Below are 26,552 nucleotides of genomic sequence, written 5' to 3'. Positions count from 1 at the left end.
TGCGAATGAAAAATACCTTGCAGGGTAAGCACATTGCAGAAAAAGCCTTCAACACAACAAACTTGAACACTTGACGGAGTACGGTGAGTTTTCAAGGCACACAGCAACAGTTAGACGGCAATGAACGCAGCTCACGCTTGGCAACACTCGTCCTCATGAGAGTGACAGTCAGAAGGCTCAGCAAATAACCACGAATCATTGAATTCATGGGACGAGATGACCACCAACAGACACTCCAATGATGCACTGTCGATATAACGGACCTGATAGCTGCAATGCATTGTGGGAGTTGGGAGTTGGGAATGATTGTGTTGTGTTTTTGTGTCTTAGTTCATGTAGTTAGTTAGTTAGTTTCGTTGATTAGTTATGGGTGGGCAACCCGGAGTGAAGAGGCTTTTATGTGTAGTCTCTTCCTGCCAAGGTGTTCCTGTAGTTGTGTCAAAATAAAAGCTTCTGTCCTGTACAGTAGACCTGAAGCTGAATTGTTCATATGCTTTTACATTGTTCACTGCACAATGTAAGTGCGTGGAGCCTCCCGTGTCTGAAGCCACAGAAAATTGTTTGCTTGATGTCACATCAGGCGACTGCTTTAGCAAGCAGCAGAAGCCTTTCCTGCTCAGTTTGGCCTCACATGCCACCATCTTCTCCGCGAGGGGGCCGTTCTAATATTGTGTTTTCATATCAAGGTGGGGGCCACAAAACATTGCCTGCGGGCCGGGAGTTCGAGACCCCTGTGTTACAGATAGCAAGTAATCTGAAAGTGTTTTTCAGTTGTTCTTTGCAAGGTTTTTGTATTTTTTTCTCTTGAAAAAGTAAAACCATCATTTTATCTAAATTAATGTGATTCTATGGTTCCTTTTTTCCAAATCATTAACCAGTGGCACTCGTCATAACTAAATAGAAAAATGTACAGCCAATCCATGTGATCGGCTTCAGCGATCGGCACTTTGGCTGATTGGTATGGTGATGGGAGCATCCCTATAAAAACACTTACAAATAGAGAAAACACTACTAAATACAAAAAACACTGCCTTAAAAAAAAAAAAAAAAGTTTAATAAAACATTAAGCTAACAGCAGTAACCCTGCTTTCAGCAGGTAAAACATGCTTTCATTGCATTGTGGTGAATTTGTAAGTGTTTTCTCTATTTGTAGTGTTTTTTTGTATTTGGTAGTGTTATTTGTATTTGCTATGTTTTCTCTATTTGGTAATGTTTTGTATTTGTAAGTATTTTCTCTATTTGGTAGTGTTTTTTGTATTTGGTTGTATTTTCTGAAGTTTGTAGTGTTTTGCACTTCCAGGCCACCATATGAACTTGATGTATCCCAGTTACGTTAACTTAGGGAAAATGGAGGTTGACGGTGTTGATGAGCAGCCTCGCTTCCGTCAGTCTGCCCCGGATCAGACGGAGTTTACCACCATCCAGTATGGAGTGAAAGAATAATGCAATGTAAAGCATCTGTGAGTGTCAAGAAAAGTGCTGTATAAAACCAATGCCTTGTTATTATGTTGACTTTAATATGATGAGTGACTACAATTCAAGATTAGCTTTCAGTTACTTTGAGTAGTGCAAACTCAAAATAAACAAGTTACTATAATCTAAATTCTTTAATTTACTTTGAGAAAATTAACTCAAAATAAGTTTCCATAATCTCACAAGAAGTAATTTATGTTAACATTAACTAGTTTTTGTAAGGCAATGAATTTGTATTTAAAAACAAAAAACAAAGTCAATGTTACTTTTTACAGTGTACTTGTTTCGAAACTTTTCCCTCTAAGTATGAAAATGTATCATATCAGTTTATATTTTGAAGAATGTAAAGTTAGAAATGACGTTACCTTGGTGTGAGAAATGAGAATTGAGAATTTAAAAGATGTGTGAAAATGTAGCCCTGTGTGCGCCCTGAGGCCACGCTCCCGTCACCATTAGCACCCCGGCCAACAACACAACAGGAATTAGACGGCGTTTCCTTGTCCGAGCTGCAGGAATCAACAAACGCCATTCTGTCTGCTGGACACTGTGAAGCCAAATAACCCTCCTCAAACCAGAACGCCACTCACATGTATCGAGCAGTAATGCTGCTGTAATGGAATTATGGCCAATAATCTCATATTGGTGGTCAAAGAAATACGACCACAATAGAGCGAAACTTTGATTAAAAAGCAGAATGTGTAATTTTTTTAAGATTGAGTATTATGAGATCTCAGGATGAGAGTACTTCCAGCACTCCTTTTCCTCCTCGCTGGACAATAATGAAGATATCTGACCATGTATTGACGCAAGCCATGATTTATTGGAGGCTGCAGTACATAAAGTGTTAATGTCACAGTCAGACATTTAAAAAATAAAAAAAACCAAAGTCTGAAGGGCAGTGAGTGCAGTCTGAGGCCCTCTTGAAGCGAGACAAAACACTTCATCTTCATTTCCTCTTGTCAAATGTGTCCTTGGTGCAGACAGGATAACTCCAGTGATGATTACCCAGCAGAGAGTAACATCATTCTAGTCCAGTGAAGCACTTCTGAGTAACAACCTGTGACTCTTGGGCTGATACTGAGAAATCTGGAGCACTTTTGGGAGATGGCCTGCGGTTCGAATTACTTTTACCAGTAATGTTCTGGACATGAGTTGATATTGATGTCGGGTAGCAGAAATACCTTCTTTTTTTCCCTTTTTTTTTTTAAGGTCCTTTTTTCTCTTTTGTTACTTGATAAAAATAAAAAGCATCCAAACAGACATTTCAAGTGAAAACATTTTCGTTGCAGAAAGGTTTAGCTAGAGCTACACTCTACACTAGAGGGCAAACCTTCACCAATGCCACATTTGCTAGCATATAGCCGTTAGCTCGTATCAATGCTCACTGGGTAGGCCAGGTTGCTACATCACTGTTTGAAATCTACTATATTACACGCTTAAATACACTTATCTCCATTGAGCTCGTCCATAATGTGCCTCTCATCCACTTTGTATGGAAACATTTCCCACAGTTTTGGGGATTTATTTAGAAACGGTTAACAATTAAACATCACAAAATCTATTTAATTGCTCCTTGGATGATGACAAACCATCCCTCATGATTTCATATAATTTAGGTAGGTGGTTTTTGTGAAAAGTTGGTAAAATACATACAGTACATACATACAGTACATACATACATACATACATACATACATACATACATACATACATACATACATACAAACCAATAAATAAATACATGCAGAAGAAAACCTAACCTTCTCATCCACCTTCATTGGTTGCCCAACTGTGAACTATGTAGTTGGCATATTAGGCCATGGGGGGGTGCTGTTGGTTGTTATCTTCACCGATGACAATTTGGACGAAGGTTGTGTTTTTCTCCATGTGTATTTATTTATTTATTGGTATGTATGTATGTATGTGGTTGGTTCAAACAGGCGTTTATTGCTTCCTGGACAAATACAATTGAAAGGGAATAATGGTTTCTTGTGGTAATGGTTCATACAGCACAATACCAATAGCCAGCGACTTCATTTTAAAGTGATGAAACCCAACAAAAATAAAGGTTAAACTTCAAATAAACATGGGAAAAATAAAGTTAAAAGCACAAATAACTTACAGTAGTTTGTTGTGTCATATGTGCATTTTTAAGTGTTTATTAATTTCACAGGCCTTTCAGTCACGTCACCAGGTAGTAATTCCCTCGTTGGAGTGAAGGAATTACCCACAATGCTTTGCCTCATCACCCCTGAGCTGGAATTGTAGCTGCACCATTCAGCTGGATTTAATCCACACCTTCTTAACCATGTTGCATATGTATTTTACCAAATTTTCCCAAAAAGCTATTGAGCTGGATTGTTTGAAGTTTTCAGGGATGAATTGTCATCATCTGAGGACCAACCCATTAGATTTTGGGAGCGAACAGATCTTGGAGGGGGAAGATATTTACTCCATTGTCGACACGCTGGAGCTCTGTGCTGAGCCATCACTCTGGGGCTAAAGCTACCGTTAGCTGTCTGCTAGCACACTGCTAACTCCGCTCCCCGACCCCCCTTCCCCACTCTCACAGCCCAACTCGCTCTAACGGTGCGTTCAAGTAGCACAAAATAATGGGAACCAGCGGAACATGATTTAACCTAAACATTGCGAGGTGGCGATGGTGGCGGTATGTGCATGTAGCGCAGTCGCAGCTTTTTGCCGTTTCCACTGGGCAGAGTCGGAGTGTTTTTTCAAAAAGTTGTGCTTTCAGTGGCTCTAACCAGCATCATGCTGTCAACGTAACCTCAAAACCAGGGTTGGGAAGGTTTCTTGAAAACTGTTATTCGTTACAATTTGTTTCAAGTACTTGTTGAAAAATTTTATCAGTAACTTACTCTAAGTACTAAAATAAAAAAATAACGTACCAGAGTACTTTTAGTTACTTTTGGATTACTTCACCAGCAAACATAAAAAACAAAGACAAGAAAGAATAGAATGTGTCGTCTGCTCAGTGTGTTGACACATCTTATACACAAAATGCACTTAACAAGTTTTGAACTATCAAAACTCAGTAACCAATCAGGTGTCAAACACTCATTTTTATTAAGGAATCAAAACCACAATACAAATAAAGCTTTTAATTTAAAGAAAATGTACCCATCTTTTCCAAAACTCTCTCTCTCTCTCTCTCTCTCTCTCTCTCTCTCTCTCTCTCTCTCTCTCTCTCTCTCTCTCTCTCTCTCTCTCTCTCTATATATATATATATATATATATATATATATATATATATATATATATATATATATATATATATATATATTGTGGCGGTTGCTAGGATCCAGGCCTCTCACCCAGAGGAACTCTGGGTAAAGGGGTGGGGAGTTGAGCTCTCCCGCTGGGGCTTTTGTGGGCTGTACCAGTCCAGTTCTGTTCACACTACAATAAAGACGTGTTCCAAGATTCAGCTCTGCCTCATCCTTCGTCCTGCCACATTGGTGGCCCCGTTATGGACATGTTCGAGGAAGTAGAAGACGAACATGTCTTCGCCGTGGCTCCGAGGCTTCCCGACTTCTGGCAAAATGACCCGGCTTCGTGGTTTGAGCATGTCGAGGCGCTCTTTCGACTGCGAGGAATCACGGAGGATGAGCAGAGGTACTACTTGACCGTCGCAGCCTTGGACCAGCAGTCCACCAGGTGAGTAATCCAGCTCCTGGCGCTCCCCCGCGGCTCGGAAAATTCACCGCTGAAGCAGCTCCTGCTGTGGAGGTTCTACCTTTCTGCCCCCGAGAGGGCGGATAAACTCCTCTCCTGCCTGGGTTAGGAGACGGCTCGGCCGTGGACTTGATGGACGACATGCTGTTGCTGTTGGGCGAGGACGAGGGTGGATTCCTTTTCCTTCACTTGTTCCTGCGCCAACTCCCGCCGCCAGCGCGCCCAGCTTTGGCTAACTCCCGCTGCTTGGCCGAAGGCGACTACCGTGGTTTTGCTGAGGAGGCTGATCGAGTTCTGCTGGCGACAAGGAGATTTGCTGTACAAGGTGTGGAAGCGGAGCCCCCCCAGCTGGTGACGGAGGACACAGACCCTCTGGCGGAGGTGGCAGGAGTCGCCGCCCGGAGACGGCGCGGGACCAGCATGTATTTTTTTCATCAGCGTTTTGGCGCCAAGGCGCGACGCTGCGTCCCTCCTTGCTCGTTGGAGGCGCCGGGAAACACCAGCGCCAGCACTTAGTAGCAGCTGTGGGTGTTGGTGGATGGAGTGAGCTCCTTTTCGTCAAAGACTCGGTGTCAGGGAAGCGTTTTCTGGTGACTCCGGCTCGCAGCTGAGCCTCCTCCCTCCAGCTGAGCCTCCTCCTTCCAGCTGAGCCTCCTCCCTCCAGCTGAGCCTCCTCCCTCCAGCTGAGCCTCCTCCCTCCAGCTGAGGCTCCTCCCTCCAGCTGAGCCTCCTCCTTCCAGCTGAGCCTCCTCCCTCCAGCTGAGCCTCCTCCTTCCAGCTGAGCCTCCTCCTTCCAGCTGAGCCTCCTCCCTCCAGCTGAGGCTCCTCCCTCCAGCTGAGCCTCCTCCTTCCAGCTGAGCCTCCTCCCTCCAGCTGAGCCTCCTCCTTCCAGCTGAGCCTCCTCCTTCCAGCTGAGCCTCCTCCCTCCAGCTGAGCCTCCTCCTTCCAGTCGGCCCGGGACACAGGACCTCCGTTGACCAGCGGTTCCCCCATCTCATCTTTTGGCAGTAGGTCAGCGACTGTATGTTTCCACGGACGCCAGTTAAAGTGGGACTTTGTGATCGCCTCCATTACTGTTCCCATTATCGCTGCTGATTTTCTCTTTGCTCATGATTTGCTGGTTGATGTCGAGAACCGCCGGTGGATCGATGCAGTATCATTTGATACCTTTCCGTGTGAGACCGGGGGACCTGGGCCGTTAACCCGCGCTAATTTTTTAGCATCAGAGAATGTGTTTCAGCGTTTGTTGGGGGAGTATCCGTCTTTGATCAAGCCTGTATTTTCCACCACGGTGACAAAGCACGGCGTCGGGCATTTCATTGCTACCACGGGCCCGCCGGTTTTTGCACGCGCACGTCGTTTAGACGCGGAGAAGCTAGCTATTGCTAAAGAGGAGTTTGCTAATATGGAGCGTGTGAGGTTCCAAGGTGGACACCCCGACTTGGGATGTGGTCGGCGGGTGTTGGGAGAGAGGATGCAGCAAGGATACGTGGGTAGACTGTGCTTTTCCAAGATTTACCTTGATTTATTTTAAATTTTCTTTTTACAATCAATCAAACTCTTTTCACTTTCAGCCTCACAACAGGCCAGCAGACACAGACTCATCTACTCAGTCTCTCAGTCATCTCTTTAAATAGGCCCCGCCCCACCCTGAGTTGAGCCAATCAGGACGTGCTGGGTTGACACAACCGTCTAAGGGGTATTTAACTGATCCTAAATTATCCCAACCAAAGAAATATATGAATAAAGTACACATCCATCAAACAAGCATAATTATATACAAAATATATACATTATATTAATGTGATACATCACCCAGTCCCCACTATACATATTTACACCCAAAAATACAAACAGTGCACCCCTACACCCCGTGGACTGTTCCTCCTGCCGTCTGCCCACTGAAATACAGCTCCTTCCTGAGGACCAGGAAGTGCGTGAGGTGAGCTGTGTTCAACGTGAGAAAGGGCTGTCACTTTCTCACAGAGCGTTTGGGCATCGTGAGGCGTTCTAACAGCCCGTGGGCCTCGCCGCTTCACATGGTGCCGAAGGCAGACGGGTCGTGGCGGCCAGGTGGAGATTTTCACCGCCTTAACAATATCACTGTGCACGATCGCTATCCCGTTCCGCATATTCAAGACTTTTCTGTGCGTTTGGCACGTCTGTGTTTTCTAAAGTGGACCTGGTGGCGGTTATCACCAGGTTCCTGTGTGCAGATGATGTGCCTAAGACTGCAGTGATCACCCTGTTCGGGCTTTTTGAGTTCCTGCGCATGCCTTTTGGCCTTAAAGGGGCAGCACAGACTTTTCAGAGGTTGATGGACTCGGTGCTGCGCGACCTTGCTTTCGTGTTTGTTTACCTGGACGACATCTTGGTGGCTAGTTCTTCAGCTGAGGAGCATTTGTTGCATCTGAAGCAAGTTTTTCAGCGCCTTGAGGAACACGGCCTTATTGTTAATCCTGCTAAGTGCCAGTTTGGTCTGCCTGTGATTGATTTTTTGGGTCATTGGATTTCAGCTCAGGGTGCCATTCCGTTGCCTTCTAAGGTGCAGGCGGTGACAGATTTCCCTCGTCCGGCCTCTGTTAAGGCCCCGCAGGAGTTTTTGGGCATGATTAATTTCTACAACCGTTTTCTTCCGCGTGCCGCCCACCTTCTGCAGCCACTTTATGGGGCTCTGCGATTGAAGAAAGGCTCCGATCCAGTTGACTGGACACCAGATCGTGTCCAGGCCTTTGAAAGCGCCAAGTCTGCTCTTGCTGATGCAGCTCTTTTAGCCCATCCAGCACCTTCAGCACCCATCTCTTTAACGACTGACGTGTCTGATATAGCGGTGGGGGCTGTGGTGGAACAGCAGGTGGCTGGAGTTTGGCAGCCTCTTGCATTTTTCAGCCGCAAGTTACGAGACAGTGAACGCAAGTATAGTGTTTTTGACCATGAGTTGTTGGCGTTATATCTGGCAACTCGTCATTTCCGTTTCGTTTTGGAGGGTCGTTCATTCACAGCTTATGTGGATCACAAACCGTTGACCTTGGCGATGTCTAAGGTGACGGAGCCGTGGTCTGCTCGCCAGCAGCGTCATTTGACATCCATTTCCGAGTTTACGACCGATATTCTGCATGTGGCTGGTAAGGCGGATTGCGTCGCTGTTTGTCCGTCTCGAGTGCTTGTGTGTCCCGTGCATCTGGGGGAATTTTTGCCTGTGAGTTCTGCGCCGCGACCCCGGTCAGACGTCGGTCCATTTTCCTCCAGCGGTTTTTCGGCTCCGGGCCCCGTTCACCACGGTTTTCCACGGTCATTTGTTCAGGCGGAGCTCAATTCGGCCCGTCTTGTGTTCGTGCGACATGACGCTCACCGCTCGCCTTTCCAACCCCAATATGATGGCTGACGAGGTCATGTGTCCGGCCCAGACTCCCCGTCGTGATCGCCCTCCTTCAAGACCCCCAGTGTTTTCTCCTCCTCATGGACGCCCTGCTCGCCGAGTTTCACCTGAGGTTTCACATGAGGGACAACGCAGCCGTTGTGGCCGACCGTTAAAGCCTCCTGTGAGGTACTGACTGGTTTCCCAGATGTGCCTTCTGGGTGTTCGGGGGGGGGGGGGGGGGGGGCTGTGTGGCGGTTGCTAGGATCCAGGCCTCTCACCCAGAGGAACAATGGGTAGAGGGGCGGGGTTTGAGCTCTCCTGCGCCCGGGCTTTTGGTGGGCTGTTCCAGTCCTGTTCTGTGTTCGCTGAAATAAAGACGTGTTCCAAGATCCAGCTCTGCCTCATCCTTCGTCCTGCCACAATATATATATATATATATATATATATATATATATATATATATATATATATATATATATGAATGTTTAATGAGAGGCTGTATCTGGCAGCAATAATGACTGATTGATAACTGAGTTATGACGCATGTCACCCCAATTAATCCCTAAAACACGAGTTACTCTCAACGTATTGAGAACGGCTTCCTACCATCAGTACCAGTACTGGTATTGGCAGGTTCACTGACAGGTTATGAGCTAATAAAACTAGTTGACAGAGTCCAGGTGTGTATCAGTGAAAGTGAGTAAGTTTTATCCTACCAGATGTTTCTCCAGGTGAGACACAAAAAAAATGTTTTTACTTGAAAATGTTGTGTAAATGGGGCCTTTTCTTTTAATTAGTTTGATTTTGTTCATTAAAGGTCCCATATTATACTAAACCGACTTTTCTGTGCTTTAAACATGATAAAAGTTCTATTTGGGGTTCATATAATCCCCAAAGTGTTTTTTCATTGATTCCCTCCAGCTTGAGTTCACAGTGATGTTTCTCTGTTCTACCTGGTGGGGGAGCTCAACACCTTGATTCTATTTTATGACGTCACAGAGCTGCAGAAGCCCCGCCTCCAGGAAGATTGACATGAGGAGAAACCAAAACAAGACACGCCCACATCTCAGTCTCTGCTGCTTCACATTGAACTGCTGTTTTTGTTGTTCCACATCTGTTTTCACCTTCATGTCCACTGGAGAAAATGTGTTTTCACCTTCATGTCCACTGGAGAAAATGTGTTTTCACCTTCATGTCCACTGGAGAAAATGTGTTTTCACCTTCATGTCCACTGGAGAAAATGTGTTTTCACCTTCATGTCCACTGGAGAAAGTGTTTTCACCTTCATGTCCACTGGAGAAAATGTGTTTTCACCATCATGTCCACTGGAGAAAATGTGTTTTCACCATCATGTCCACTGGAGAAAATGTGTTTTCACCTTCATGTCCACTGGAGAAAATGTGTTTTCACCATCATGTCCACTGGAGAAAATGTGTTTTCACCATCATGTCCACTGGAGAAAATGTGTTTTCACCTTCATGTCCACTGGAGAAAATGTGTTTTCACCTTCATGTCCACTGGAGAAAATGTGTTTTCACCTTCATGTCCACTGGAGAAAATGTGTTTTCACCTTCATGTCCACTGGAGAAAATGTGTTTTCACCTTCATGTCCACTGGAGAAAATGTGTTTTCACCATCATGTCCACTGGAGAAAATGTGTTTTCACCTTCATGTCCACTGGAGAAAATGTGTCTTCAGGTACCAGTATGGTTCCTCACTATTTGTCTTGTGGAAGAAGAAGCACAGCGGCCAATGTGGCTGGACTTGTTGTTCTTTTCCACTTGAAACCTGCTGCTATTCCCACAATAAAAGACTAAGGAGGGCCGAGATGTGTCAGTACATTACTACAACTACCAGGTGAGCTGCTGGCTACGTCACCCAGGGGGTGGAGGAGGCGGCTGTGGGCTGGGCTGCAGTCTCCGTGAGGGTGGAGGAGGTGGAGGAGCTGAGAACCACCATCATGAGAGGTGACGTCAGCTCAGTCCAAGAAATACTAGAATTTCACCAGTTGTGAGTGTTTCTACTGGATCAGACACATTATTATCCACATGAGCAGAGGAGGGACTGGAACATGGAATATGGTGAAATATGGGTCCTTTAACAAAAGGAAAAAAATGAAATAAAATCAATACAAAAGTCTGCAAACTTCACAATAAAAAGGAGCAGAAGGAACAATTAACTTCTGCAATCCACCTCTTTGTAACTTACAATAATTTTACAATGTGAAACAAATGGTAAGCACCACTTATATTTATTTGTATTTGAATAACATGCTGGTTTTATTTGCATTATCAAATCTTATGCGTTATTTAGATTATTTAGCTTCTTTGTCTAGATTGTTGCATAAATTGACCTGTTTTATAGAAATACACGTTATACTTCCAGTTACACCTCCTCAGTAACACATCCAGGAAAGGCTCCTTAGTAAATTGATCCGAGTAGATTGATAGTAAATGTGATTGATGAAAAGCTACTGTCACAGTAAATAAGCTCTCTCAGTCTAGAATATATATATATATATATATACATATATATATCTTTAAGGTTCTGAAAATGTTTTATAATATATAAATGTGAGTGGAAGTTGTAGGTTGTTTAGGCAAATTATATCCCCTTATAATGTCTTATGGAGAATTTTATTTCTTGTATAGTTTACATGTTAAAGTCAAATCATATTTCCTATTTCCTATTGTGTTGTTTTCTAGCTGAGCTTTCACTTTACACTGTAGTCCTTAATTTCATTGATTTTGGCATATAAACGTGTACGCAATACCTTACTTTAGGTTGAATATTTATATTGGACATCCTGCTGTCAGCTGAGAAGCCATTGAAACAACGGCCGACATGCAAAAAGATGCTCATTATGCTAGTTTATAAAGTACATTTATTCCTGAAAGCTGAACGAAGTCGCAGGCTAATATCTGCAGGGAACGTGTTTACATGATTCATAACTTTAATCGTCGGAGCTAGTATGCTCTCTTAATATGCACTCTGACGATTTATGTGACGGGTATTTGCTGGATGTTTCCATGAAGCGTCAGCAGCTAAAAATAATGTGATACGTAACGCAGCGGGGAGCCTGACGCGCCCGCTTGTGTCATCTGTCTGTGCAACATGAATTTAAAGACAGGAAAACGTCCCAGGTAGGCGTGCTTCTTACAGTCATTACACCTACATGGGTCTTTGTTCTTCCCCCGCTTTGACCCACAGGGTAGTCATATCTGGAAACGGCTCTGAAAATAGTCACACAAACAGGTTTTTATTTTAGCCGGTGAAACGTAATGGAGTGTATGAACGTTGTTACGGCTGAGAGCCGGTGCGTGGAGTGTCTGGAACCCAAAAGCAGACCAGGAGGCAGAGCAGGTACAATTAGCAATAATTTGTTCCTCTTGCAAGACCTGGGAGACAAGGGAACGGAGACTCTGGGATGCAGAGTGTGCAGGCGAGGAGACTGCAGCAGGGAGGCACACTGCACAGCGAGGCGGGGAGGCCGAGGACGCTTGAAGCAGGGAGTCATGGCGCTCATGAGAGGAGCTGGTGGCTCTGAACAAAGACACAATCTTCTGGCACCGGACCTCCTCACTGCAGGGCTTAAGAGGTGGAGCAATCAATTAGTTGATTACCTGCAGGAGTGTGAGGGAGGATCCGGTGCTGGAGCGAGGTGTGGATCCTCACAGTACTCCCCCCCCCCACTCAACGGTCGCCACTTAGCGCCCTACCCGGCTTGTCTGGGTGCTCGGTGTAGAAGTCAGAGACGAGCGTCTCGTCCAGGATGAGCCGACGGGGAAGCCAGGACCGCTCCTCTGGACCATACCCCTCCCAGTCCACCAGATACTGGAAACCCCTACCCCGGGGCCGCACATCCAGGATCTTGGACACGGTGAAGACAGGATGGTTGTCAATGATCCGAGGGGGTGGAGGGGGGTCAGCAGGAGGACACAGGGGGCTGGAGGAGACTGGTTTGAGGAGAGACACATGAAACATAGGGTGCACCTTGAGGGAGTCAGGAAGCCGGAGGCGGACAGCCGTGGGGTTGATCACCTTGGCGACCGGGAATGGACCGATGTATCGGGGAGCCAGCTTCGGTGACTCGACCTGGTAGAGGCAGGTCTCGGGAGGACAACCATACCATTTGCCCAGGTTTGTAGTCTGGAGCAGGAGTGCGGTGACGGTCTGCGAGTCATCTGTTGGACTCCACGGATCTGGAGAGCGCTGTCCTGGAAGATCTCCATACCTCCCAGACCCGACGTAGGTGGTCCTTGACCGCGGGGGCAGCCATGCCGAGCTCCTGATCTGGGAACAGGGGAGGTTGAAAACCGTGACAAACCTTGAACGGCAACATTCCAGTGGCTGAGCAGGTGAGGGAGTTGTGGGCGAATTCGATCCATGGAAGGTGGGAGCTCCAGGATGAAGGAAACATTGCAGCCATGAACCGGAGAGCCGCCTCAAGGTTCTGGTTTGCCTGCTCCGTCTGGCCGTTGGTCTGGGGATGATATCCAGAGGAGAGGCTGGCTGTTGCCCCCAGGACCGAGCAGAACACCTGCCACACCCGGGAGGCAAATTGAAGTCCCCGGTCGGACACAACATCCATGGGGATCCTGTGGAGCCTGAACACATGGAGAACCAGAAGGTGAGCCGTCTCCCGGGCCGTCGGCAACTTCCGGAGAGGGACGTAGTGGACGGACTTTGAAAAACAGTCCACTATGGTCAGGATACTGGTGTTCCCGTCAGAAGGAGGGAGCCCGGTGACGAAGTCCACGGCGATGTGGGACCAGGGCCGGCTGGGAATTGACAGCGGACGTAGGAGACCTGACGGAGGTTGATAGGAGGACTTACTGCGGGCACAGGTGGAACATGCTGCAACGAACTCCCGGACCTCCCGGGCCATGCCTGCAGGAAGGAGAGGGTGCGGCCGGCTCCAGGGTGGCAGGCGAGTTTGGAGTTGTGCCCCACTGAAGAACCTGGGAGCGCACGGAGTCCGGAACGTAGATGCAGACCGGCGCCAGGATCCGGGTCAGGCCCCTGAGCCTCCTGGACGGTCACTTCGATGTCCCAGGCAGCGGCACCAGGATGCAGGACGGCGGGATGATGAGGTCTGGTGACTCAGAGGAGGAAGGGGAGGAGTGGAGCCGAGACAGGGCATCGGGTTTTATGTTCCAGGATCCAGGTCGGAAGGACAGAGTGTAGTTGAACCTACTGAGGAAGAGGGACCAGCACGCCTGACGGGAGTTGAGCCTGCGGGCTGAGCGAAGATACTCCAGGTTTTTGTGGTCCGTCCAGATGATGAAAGGGGCTGTCACACCCTCCAACCAGTGTCTCCACTCTTGTAGAGCCCACACCACTGCCAGCAGTTCCCCACGTCGTAGTTTCTCTCGGCCTGAGAGAGCCTGCGTGAGAAGTAGGCGCAGGGGTGGAGCTTGTGGGAGACAGAATGCCGTTGGGAGAGCACCGCTCCAACCCCGGTGTCGGAGGTTTCTACTTCTACCACGAACTGTCGAGAGGGGTCAGGATGGAGTAGAACCGGGCCGCTGGTGAAGAGGGTCTTCAGTCAGGCAAATGCTGCAGCGGCTTCCTAGGACCACCGGAACGGAACCCTGGTGGAGGTCAGTTGAGTTAGGGGAAAGGTCACCCTACTGTAGTTCCTGATAAACCGACGGTAGAAGTTGGCGAACCCCAGGAATCTCAACAGCTCCTTCCAGGTGGTGGGGACTGGCCATTCCACGACGGCTTGAACCTTGGCCGGGTCCGGTTGGAGTTGCCCCTAAGCAATAATGAAGCCCAGGTACTGCACGGAGGTGGCATGGAACTCGCATTTCTCTGGTTTTACATAAAGCCGGTTTTCCAGGAGGCGTTGGAGGACCAGGCGGACATGCTCCCGGTGCTCCTCCAGTGAGCAGGAGAAAACGAGGATGTCATCCAGGTACACGAAGGCAAACTTGTTTAACATGTCCCGGAGGACATCGTTCATGAAAGTCTGGAAGACTGCCGGTGCATTCGTGAGGCCAAACGGCATCACCCGATACTCGAAGTATCCCAGGTGTTGAACGCCGACTTCCATTCGTCTCCTTTCCTGATCCAGATGAGATGGTATGCGTTCCGGAGGTCCAGCTTGATAAATACTTGGGCCTCGCAAAGGGGTTCGAAGGAGGGATCAATGAGGGGAAGAGGCGACCTGTTCTTCACCGTTGTGGCATTCAACCCCTTGTAGTCGATGCAGGGATGGAGAGTGGCATCTTTCTTTTTGATGAAGAAGAATCCGGCTGCCACTGGGGATGAGGAAGGGCGAATGAGGCCAGCAGCTTGTGATTCCTGGATGTACGTCTCCATTGCCTCCTTCTCGGGACGTGAGATGTTGTAGAGGCGCGCTGCTGGCAGCGGAGCCCCGGGAAGGAGGTCGATAGAGCAGTCATAGGGCCAGTGAGGAGGGAGAGTCCGAGCGAGGTCTTTGCTGAAGAATGGTGCCAGCTCATGATACTCCAAGGGAACTGCAGCCAGATCAGGAGGAGCCGGAGCCCGAGGACGGGAACCGGAGCTGGACTCGGCAGACCGGAGGCACTGGGAGTGACACTGGAGGCTCCACCTGATGATCGATGAGTTCCTCCAGTTGAGGTGTGGGTTGTGCTGCTGCAGCCACGGGTAACCCAGGACGAGGGGCGTGACTGGAGAAGGTATCACCAGCAGCTGGAGAATCTCTCAGTGGTTCCCAGAAACGACCAGGGTGAGAGCTGTCGTGCGGTGAGTAACCCGGGCAATCAGCCGACCATCCAGGGCATTGACACTCTGGGGAGAAGGCAGGAGCTCCAGCGGAAGTCCAAGCTGGGCTGCCACCCCTGCGTCCACGAAGTTGTCGTCGGCTCCTGAGTCCACCAGAGCTGGAAGGGTTGCAGAGTGCTGATCCCAGTGGAGGCTGGCAGGCACCTTCATCCGGGCAGGGGAACTCGGGATACTGGAGATATGGCTCGTCAGAGGGTTCCTGGTCACTGACGAGCCACACCTTTTGGTCGACTCGAGCAGGAGTCCCGAAGGTGTCCGGCTTCACCACAGTAGAGGCACAGCTGGTTCTGGAGTCGCCGGCGTCGTTCTCGGGGGTCCAGACGGGTCCGGCCCAGCTGCATCGGCTCGTCTGCTGACTCCACATCTGCGAACTCGTTGGACGCTCCGTGACCCGGTGGGAATGTCGAAGACCTGGGAGTCGGCTGGGAAGAGAAGGGTCCTACGGGGAAGGATCGGGGAGCACCACGCTCCCGCTGCCTCTCCCTCAGCCGGTTGTCTAGACGGATGGAGAGCGCAATGAGTTCATCGAGGGAGGAGGGTTCGTCCCGGGTCGCCAGCTGGTCCTTGAGCACCCCCGAGAGGCCCTGAGTGTAGCTTCCCTGGAGAGCCTCGTCGTGCCACCCACACTCCTTCACCAGGATCCGGAACTCGATTGAATAGTCCGCTGCTCACCTGGTGCCCTGGGAGAAGGAGAGGAGCTGATCGAATGTCTTCTCCAGCTCCTTGGTAAAGCGGGCCCAGGTCTGGATAGCCGGTGAATCATGGTTCCAGAGTGCCATCACCCACCGAGCCGCCTTCCCTCGCAGGAGGTTGGTGGTGTAGGTGATCTTGGCCCGGTCGGAGGGATATTTGGAGGGCTGGAGGTCGAAGACGAGGCGGCACTTCAGCAAAAATTGGTCACAGGAGCCCAGTTCCCCGGTGTATGGTTCTGGTGGGGGAACGAAGGGCTCCTTGGTAGGAGAAGACTCTGCCAGGGTCCGTGGAGAGAGGGTGGCGCCGGGGTCGGTCACAAGAGCGTCTGTGGGAGTCGGCTGGATCAGCCGCTGATAAATATCATGGATGGAAGCAGCGAGCTCCTGTAGCAGACATTCGTGCCGACCAAGTAGCGCCCCCTACAGCATTGGGTTCATTCTTGGGGCCAGAAGATTCTGTAACGGCTGGGAGCCGGTGCGTGGAGTGTCTGGAACCCAAAAGCAGACCAGGAGGCAGAGCAGGTACAATTATCAATCATTTATTTCTATTGCAAGACCTGGGAGATGAGGGAACGGAGACTCTGGGATGCAGAGTGTGCAGGTGAGGAGACTGCAGCAGGGAGGAACGCTGCACAGCGAGGCGGGGAGGCCGAGGACGCTTGAAGCAGGGAGTCGTGGAGCTCATGAGAGGAGCTGGTGACTCTGAACAGAGACACAATCTTCTGGCACCGGACCTCCTCACTGCAGGGCTTAAGAGGTGGAGCAATCAATTAGTTGATTACCTGCAGGCGTGTCAGTGAGGAGGATCCGGTGCTGGAGGAGGTGTGGATCCTCACAAACCTGATAGTAAGAAATAGGGATGAGCCGGATACTCGTTTCAGATCAGTATCCGCCTCAGACGAGTATCTTCACACTCTGTGATTGACCAGTCACACACATAGCCCACCCCTCCCCACACACATTTCTGCAGGCAGCTCACGCACACACAGAGTGACAATTACTCTCTTCAGAAACCTTAGGTTTTCTTCAACTCGCCTCTATTTTGGTTTGTATGATATTTAAAGTTACTTGGTAAACTTGTTTCATAATGTACAAGACAGAGCTGAAAGCGGCCTCTCGGGGGCGCTCAACACTGCCTCCACTCCAGTCGAGTTTTAAAAAAAATTAGTATATTATTTTTTTTACCATCTGCTTGCTCTTAGTTTGGCTGGTGGTGTAAAGTCAGTTGGAAAACTTTGCTCATACTGAACGTGGTGCTTTTGAGAAGCAGTGAACAAGAACACAGTGAACAAGCCTGACATACTACTTCCTGTTTGTCTCCACTGGATGTTTACATGAATCACCAGGTTCACACACATCATTAAAATAAGCAGTCTTACACTTACACACATACACACATATAGCTGAACACACAAAGTAGCCTATATAAATGTGTTTATTGTATGTGGCTGTTCATAAAAATTATTATATTATAAATATTACAAATTAAGCTTAATATACTGTATATAGTTATTTATATATAAGACCTGTAAATAGTTTTCAAATAAACAATAAATAAAGCATCTTCTGATCAATCATTTCAATTTCAGACTTAAAATAATATACCAATTTAAACCCCACCCAGTTTCAATTGAAAACGCCCACTTGAGGTTTAGGCCCCGCCCACTCTGAGTACAGATACGGATACAGATCATTTAGATGGTTGAACAGATACAGATACAGATAGTGGTGTGCTCGCTCTGCCGTAGTAAGAAAGCTGGAGAGCGTCTTTGGATGGAACCTTCGTCTTGCTCCTTTGAAGAACCTCAGGGGGTCAAACCACGGAATGGCTTTACAAACTCTCTCGGCTTGACTCAATCTGCTGTTTTGTTTTTTAAATTAATTTTTAGGGATATTATTTATATTCATTTAAAAAATAAAACTTCACGTATTTTTGAAGATATAATATAATTTCTTTGTTGTGCCCCGTACCGCTAACCTTCATCTACTTGCTGATACTGAGTATTGTTATGAGTACCTTTTAAAATCCATGAAGCCTGATTCATACATGTAAATGAAACGCAAAGGCCCTGCCCTGCTGTGAACTACTTCTGTGTCAGTGCATAACGCCACGTTTTATGAGTACGAATACCAGGACAGTATCGGATCCAATATCGGCATCAATATCAGTGCATCGGTATCGGTGCATCCCCAATGTGGGAAACCCTAATCAAACACGTTCTACAATCTACATTGGGAACTATAACTGTAATTTAAATTGCTGTCCTTTGTTTGTTGATGGGAGAGTTGGTGTCACCCGTGCCTGGCTTCACCAGAACCTTTTAGGCAAATCATTCATGGTCGAGGCAAACTGCCAGGAAGAACAATGGACGATTGACTTTGTGTGTTTGTCCTGTGATGGATGGCGACCTGTCCAGGATGTAACCTGCTGGGATAAGATAAAGCTTCAGGCAAGATGAATCGATGGATCATTCTGTTCATTCACAGTCTGGCTGAGAAAAGGGGGTTTTATTTAATGAAAGCTCATATTTGTCTTACCTTCCATCCGCGCCCGGTGCTTTACAGTATTGGCACTGGAGCCGGGGACGGTCTGGAGACATCGACAACATAGAAACACCTGCTAAACTACAAGACAGTGTTAAGCCAGTGTGCCCTGAAAAAACCCTATCACACAACAAGAACATGCAAATTCCACCAAAACGTTAAACTCTGAGGTTCATACCTGCACAGTTTGTTTCCAAAACAGTATGTGGTCTGTGCATGTTGATATTAGAAATTTGAAAGTTTCTGTTGCATTCGTGATGATTTCACCTTACATAACTGTAACTATGATCTCGCAAGTATTTGTTTTGTTTTATTTTACCAGCTGTATTGATCCCCTTGGATCACTTTTGACCTATAGCAGCCTTGAACGATGGTCACAACCCACCCTGCGTGTTTTTCGTTCGTGCGTTTTTTGGGGGAAGCAACGGCTGCCACGTTTTTCTGAAAACGTGGAGAGGAAGTGGCAAGGGCAGGGAGGGAGTACGTCAGTGGAAGGTGTAAATACCTGGCCCGCACGCCACGCCTGGCCGTGAGCGGCTGCATGCATCATACGTTGCTCAAGTGGTCAGTGAGTTGTAGGTGCTTAGAACATAAGATCTCCGTGTGATTGCCACGTTATCCTCTGGAGGCCGTACTTATATGTACTACTCATGTACGGCGTCCTTACTCAGATGCATATTGTAAGGGCATGCAAGTGGTGTGGCTTAAGTACTGATGCATAGTAGTGGCCTTACATTGGATTCCGATTGTGCATTTACTGCTTGACATTATGTGTGGCCGGAAGGCGGGGTGGGTTATTTAACTGCTGGCCCTGACTGAAACACCACCGCGCGCTGTTGGGTGTCCGACAGTTTAACGAGCATCTGAGCGCGTCACTCCAAACGGTCATTTTTGAAGCAGTGTTTTAACTTTACAGCTTATTTGCTTTTAGAAATACAGCTGTTCATATTTACCATTCATCCTAGGCCAGTGACATGTTACATTATAATTCGCTTAACAACATGCTATCTTTTTTTTTACTTCCTTGCTGCGATTTTAAACTAAGTTTAAAATGGAAAAGACTCACGGAGTTGGTGCATTGTGCACTCATTAGTTGTAGAAGGCACGCGTGTCACCCGTACAGGAGGGGAATCCGTTGCCCGAACGCAGCAAAAGTTTCTCATGCACGAAAATTGCTACTGCGTGCTCCAAATCCGTAAAGAGGCTGTACTCACATTGTACGGATCCCCCAATATTGGCCACATTTTTGCAGGTAGCCAGCACGCACTTGCAAGTACGGCGGGTTGTGACCGTCACCTTCGGGAGGAGCTGCTGGGGGCTGAGGGTCTTTATTATTATTAGAATCATCTTTGTGTTAAGACCGATATCATTTTCAGTAGTAATTATTGGGTTTTTGTAAAAATATAGACATTTTCATAATTTGTCCCACAATAAAAAGAAAGTTCAGCACTATTTCCCCACTTCGGTCCACTCAAGATGAAATTGATCAGATTGTGGCCACTACAATGATCAAAAGGAACAACAACATCAAATATTTAATCATATAATTTGTCTTCCAGTGTTTTGTTCGTCTGTTTTTCTTCCATTCTCAAGGTAAAGTTTGATAAAAGTTCCAATGGAAAACCAACTTTAGGACATAACTGGCTTTTAATCGGTCACAAAAAAGGCATCTGCACATGTTGGCATTTGCCTCGTAAAATATATATTTGAATATTAATTTAATTTCTGAATATGTTGTAATTTACACTTTAGGAATCTGAAAAATAATATTAACTAATGAACCATTTCACCAAAATGACCTTGATTTGAACTGTATTCAGTATTTGTGTACCTGTGACGGGACCTGGCACAGGGGGATGAAGTATGTGCATCTCTATCCAGATTTATTTTGGGATTTTTACATTTTTCAGAGAGTTTATTAAAGTCTTTAGTGGTGACGCATGAGAACGCTCAGGCGCCAAAAGAAAAGCATAACATAAAAGATTTAAAAAAAAAAAAAAACCAAGGTTATATTTATCACTAATTATGTAAAATCAAACTGGACAACTACTTCAAACTGTTTGTGTCTTGTTGTTTGATGTAAAAATCATATTTCCAGTGACACCTGCATTATAAGGTGATGGTGGAAGAGAAGAGACATTGCAGCTGGAAACAATAAACCAAAGCATTGCTGGCTGCAGGAGAAACTGTTACACGGGCGGTTTCCCTGGTGAAGCAAGATATCGGCTGCGGTTTATTGGGATGTGACGGGACGGAGAGCCGCACGCGTCCGGCCTGAGAGGATTCAAACCGTAGCACCTGGTCCAGGTTTTCCTGACGTCGCCATGGTGACTGTGGTTTCAGGTGCGGCTTGCTGCAGGTCGGAGATCGCCTGCTGTCAATCAACGGGATCCCCACTGAGGACGGGACGCTGGAGGAAGCCAACCAGCTCCTCCGAGACGCTGCCTTGACCAACAAGGTGTCGCTGGAGATCGAGTTCGACGTAGCAGGTGAACGTCACCACTTCATATCCTGTTCCTGTTTCTGAAACCTCAACTTATCAGCGGCTCTGGAAACTCTATTTCATTCATTTCTAATCATCTGTTCGTTGTCGTAGTCGGGGTTCAGCTTTATATCAGCTACCCGCTTGTATGACATTTCATGTGAAGACGTATCGTTGACTCAACAAACAGCTCAATAAATAAAGTGATTCAAGGTTTTCTGGATAACTTTCCTAAGTCTTGTCAAATCAGACCCTTGTAGTGCTGCACTATGTAGTAATGTAATATTCAACTTAATGTGTAATAACACCACATTTTGTAATCTGCATTTTCTTTTTGTTGGAGAATTTGAATAACAGATGGGATAAATCGGATAATTTCTGATCCAACTGAAGAATGAACCAGATACTTTTTAGAGACTTTGAATGGTATCCTGATGGAGAAATAAATAAATGCAACAATCAGTTTAATTTTGACAATATTAGGGGAAAAAATATATCAGTCTCTGATTCTGTAACTTCTTTTCTTAGAACTGGATATTTGGCTTTCAACTCCATAAACATTTGCTCAAACTGATGTGAGCGCTTCAGTGTGGGAGCATGCAGGGGCAGATGAGATAATTACCCCTCTTTACTGCAGGGTTTGGCCCCATCAACATGCTTTTAACCTGATGGAAAGTGCTTCCAGTTCAACTCGTGGGTCATTAACTTTAGGCCCGATTTCCACATAAAAAGGAAAAAGTCAGACGGCCACATTTTCCGGAGCCACGCAACAGTCGAGGTGAATCTGAGTGGAGAGTTTGTTTTTAATGGACTGAAACCTTTTAATCGATTTAAGAGGCAAAATCTGCTGAAAGAAAAGGTTGTCATCATGACGACTTTCTATTTTTGATTGTGTGTTGGATGGATATTGACTGTAGCATCTATCCATTCATCCATCCATCCATCAGTCCATCCATCTATCCGTCGGTCCATCCATCATCCATCCATCTTGTCATCCATCAGCTTGTTAACCATCATGTCTGCAGTATTCTGGATTAAAGGGAGGATCAATATAACTTAATAAAAGCGGCTGGGGCCTTCTCTGCCCTGCTGGGTTGGGGAGTGTGGTGGGGGTGGGTCCCCCATGAATGCCCCCACCCCCCCATTGTCTCTCTCTCCCCTCAATCTTCTCTCTTCTCTCTCTCTCTCTTTGAGCGTTCCTCCCTGGTTGTGTACAGCAGTCATGCCAACTGCTAATAAAGGCAGCACTATGGGGAGACTCTTAGAGCCAATCCCAGTTCTCCCCCTTAGCCCTTCATCTTACCCCTCCCCCTCTGAAATGCGCGTTCACGAGAGTCTGAGGGGTGTCCCATTTCATTCCTGTGCAGAGGCGGAGGGGTAAAGGGAAGGGCTATTCACCCCTCGAAACCAAACGTTTCCAGATGCACACTTTAAACAGAGGGGTAGGAGGACATGGCGCCGAAGGACTCGCATTTCACATATATACACTTCTAAAGTTATATAAACCTGTTGTGTTTTATACTAGTAAGAATGGCAGTAGCGCTGCCGTCTGGAGCTTCCGTGTGTATTTGTTTGGTAGAGACCGTGTTTATAACATTTTATTATTACACTGTAGAGTTCCAAAGTCTTCTAATATGGTGTTTTGAAAACAGGGACCAGAGCAAACAAAGGAAGCTCCTCTGCTTTTGCATGGTGAATGAGGAAATATTTCTGAAGTCCAAATACAGCGCAAAAACTGAAGTAATCCACGTCTCCGTCTATTTCTTCACCTTGATGTGGAAACAAAGCAGCCAAGCTGCTGCAACACATTGAATTTGGGACGGCAGGATGATGCTCCTGCTGGAAAATCAACAAACATCCGTGGTTCAGCTCTGCTGATATAACGGTGGCGTATTATGACGTCAAAACTGTGAAACGGAGTGAGAGGGGCGGGGGCCAGCAGAGGGAGAGGGGCGGGGGCCAGCAGAGGGAGAGGGGCGGGGCTGAGCAGAGGGAGAGGGGCGGGGCTGAGCAGAGGGAGAGGGGTGTCCCAAATCTAAGAGCTGAAACTGCCTTTGCCCTCGTTTTGGAGGCAGAGGGCTAAGGGGTAGGCGTAGGGGTAAAAATAGAATTGGGATTGGCCCTAAGACTCTTCCTGTTGCAAGAGCAAAAACTGTTCTGACATCAGAAGGTTCTCAATCACATCATATTGTCTGCCCAAGCTGCCATACAGGGCAAGGGGAAGAAAACAAACAAAAAAAAACAAATGTTCAGCTGGATGAAAAACAGATGATTTGTTTTGTGTATTTGTGTGTGTATGTCTGTTCCAGAGTCTGTGGTGCCTAGTAGTGGGACTTTCCATGTCAAGCTGCCCAAGAAGAGAGGAGTGGAGCTGGGGCTCACCATCAGTGGTACGCACACACACGCACGCACACACACACACACACACACACACACACACACACACACACACACACACACACACACACACACACACACACACACACACACACACACACACACACACACACACACGACAAGCTGGCGTGCAGAGAAGCTCGGCTCTAAAACACGTGTTTATAAGATGTTCTAAGTCACCAGCGACTTGAACTCATGTTTCTGAGAACTTTTACTGTTTCAGAGTTGTATGCCCCACCGGGTTAAAACCTCTTGAAATACTAATATTTCTTAATCTTCATTACTGATGACAAAGCTGATGAATTCAAACTGATAACATTACAAAGATCAACAGCTATAATGGGTGTGATGTTCTCCACCGCAAACAAAAACATATAAAACTCTTATAAAAATACTTTATTCAAATGTATTTTCTGGACGAGAAGTCACACTTTTTAAATACTTAAGGTCATTCAGAATTATGCCTTAATAACCTTTAAATTTAAACTTTAATGATTTTCTTTGTTATAGCACACAGTATACGTGATGAAAATGTCTATATTCGTGCAACAACCAAACAATTATTCCAGAAAATGACTAATCTCAACATATATTCATTTTTAATGAAACCTTCTAGTGCAAAATACTATGAGATGTCAAAAAAATCTTCTTTGGGGAGTTTTAAACACCCTGACAGCATAGCTTTGTAGCAGGGCTGCAATTTTGGACTTTCGTTCATTCTCTACAACATGAAGTTCCCCAATGTGGTGATCAGTTAAGGTCATAATTCACCCAGTTACTGTGGGGTGGTGGGGAACTTTATTTTGTAGAGACGAAGAGCGAAAAGGAAAAGAGTTCCATGCTCTGACTCCGTTCATCGGCTCTACACCGCCACTATTTTATTTTGGAACAATTTATCAAAGTATTTATGTTGAAGTATATCTATCTCTTATTGCATTTCATTTATTTCTTGTTTTCAAAAGATTGAGTGCAATACGACAGTTTGTTTTTTACTACTGCATTATAAGATTTTTTTAAATATATATAACAGGAGAGTCTTTTTTTTAAACATGTTTAATAAATGCTGTTCCTAATCCAAAGACATCATCGTGTAAATAGTCGTGATTTTAATATTACCCATGATTTTTTTCCATAATCGAGCAGCCCTACTTTGAGGCTCGTTGTGTGGTAAGGAGGGAGTTAGCTTTCATGGCAGCATCACCAATATCTCTATCTATAGTGTTGTGTCATGTCGCTACTTTTAAGAAATGTGATTTTTTTTATTTATTTTTTTTATCAGTGTTTTCTATGTAATTTCTTCTTCTTTTGAGGAGCGAATTGGAGCCTCTTGTGGGCCGGTTTTGGCCCACAGACCTTATGTTTGACACCGACACTGACCCACATTCAACATCCTGCAGACACACTGTGTGACAGGTGGGCTGCTGAGTCGGCCAGATTCATCCTCCCTGCTGTAGTTATGTCTTCTTACACATTTGCTGGACAAACAGTGGATAGAAAACATGTGGAAATGTGGAAAATTGTCCCAAACAATGTCCAGGGAAGAGAAGCACAGTCAGGAAGCGCGGCGGTGACGTTACCAAGGACTGGCTCAGAAATCCAGAAGAAAACTGGTTAAGAGGCAAACAGGAGGATGAAAGAAGCTGCGGGAATATTTGTTTCTGTATGCCTAGAGGAAAGACAGAACAGATGAAAAGCAGCTTCTAACACAGTTGAAACATGGAAAAACATGTACAAATCTGATGAAACTACTTTTTGGCCATGAATGTGCATTTGATTCTATTAAAGGTATACAGGAGGATTTTCAGGAATTTTAGGAAAGAACCGCCCTCTCCACCGTTTGAAAAAAATGCGCATGCGCAACGCTGTACCTGCTCCCGGGACGGAACGCCTACTAAAACGCGTGCGAGAGACGTGCACGAGCCCAGTTCTCCTCGTGCACGCTCTGTTTACAAGTCACAAGTCGGCATCGCTCACATAAGCTCACTTTACAAGAAGATTTGCACCAGAGGGGGTGAAACTGTGTAAAAATGTCCCAGAATAATGCGTGGGGTCGGCCACCGGCATGATGAGAACCGTGTGGAGTGAGCTGCGCGCAGGGACGAGCACGTACGACGGGCTTACGTCATATATCACCAGAATGATTGACAATTGGGAGGACCAGTTATTTTGATGATCCACCCAGAAGAAGAAAATCCTCTACCATACCTTTAAAAAAAACACTTTATATCCAGTCTACAGGGTAGAACAGCCCAATTCAATTAGCAGCCCGCGGGCCACATGCGGCGGAAAGCAACCCTCGAGTGGCCCGAAGGCAACCGCTGAATGACTCGGGTCCGAGAAGTATAGAAAAACATATTTTAGTAACGCTGACATGTTCTTCTTTAAATTCCTACATTATTACAAACATTGAATGCAACACGTAACCCAGCAACTAACCCACAATGCATTGTGTTGTTGAGGCGGCGCATTTGAAAACTTAGTGTTAGCACTTCTATACAGGTGCAAATCGCAGCACGTCTTTTTCTACCCCGAAACGAAAAATCGGCAAGGAAAACCGCCGGTTCAATCCTGCATGGACAGACAAGTATTTACTTATTTTACCACCAAGCCCGAACGCCACACCAATGTGTTTACTACGCACGAGTGCGTTGCAGTGCTAAAAGACTATAATGTCCAAAGAAAAAACGTGGAAAAAAAAACATGGCGCGTTTCGGACCAACTTTCCTGAGGGATCTCATGAGAGGGCGGCTAAAATTCAGACTTTGACTGCATCTTACAACTGGTGCTGTACTACAATGAAGCAGACTTGCACAGCTCAGGGAAGGGCCACAGCAGCTTCCCTTCGTGTGTCATGGATCTTGGCAAAGAAACAGAGGCCGTTCACAGACTCAGAAACTGTGAAGGACTGCATGTTGGCTGTCGTGGATGAAGTCTTGACCGATGAAAAAGTTAAGAGTGTGACATGTGCCATCAAACAGGTACCCCTGTCTGACACGGCCAACATTCTCAGGCTTGACATTCTCGCCACAGACGTCTTCGAGACGCGACTAAGAGAGCTCAGAAAAGCTGATAATATGGCTGTAGCAGCAGACGAGTCTACAAATAGAACTGACACATGTACGTCGGTTTTTTTGAC

The 26,552-nt window shown here is 46.5% G+C and overlaps 1 protein-coding gene across 1 annotated transcript in view; it reads left to right on the top strand.

Moving 5' to 3' along the window:
• grip2b (glutamate receptor interacting protein 2b) overlaps positions 1 to 26,552 on the top strand; it is a gene marked incomplete at both ends in the record, with an annotated part of 385,376 nt that overhangs the window by 309,565 nt on the left and 49,259 nt on the right. Inside the window, 2 exons of the mRNA XM_080495600.1 lie at positions 20,881 to 21,026; positions 23,329 to 23,409. Of these exons, the coding sequence (XP_080351726.1) occupies positions 20,881 to 21,026; positions 23,329 to 23,409 (227 nt within the window). The remainder of the gene's footprint in view (positions 1 to 20,880; positions 21,027 to 23,328; positions 23,410 to 26,552) is intronic.

This window comes from Blennius ocellaris (assembly GCF_963422515.1).
Source record: "Blennius ocellaris genome assembly, chromosome: 4".
Lineage (NCBI taxonomy): Eukaryota > Metazoa > Chordata > Actinopteri > Blenniiformes > Blenniidae > Blennius > Blennius ocellaris.
This window is presented reverse-complemented; position numbering and strand designations above follow the sequence as displayed.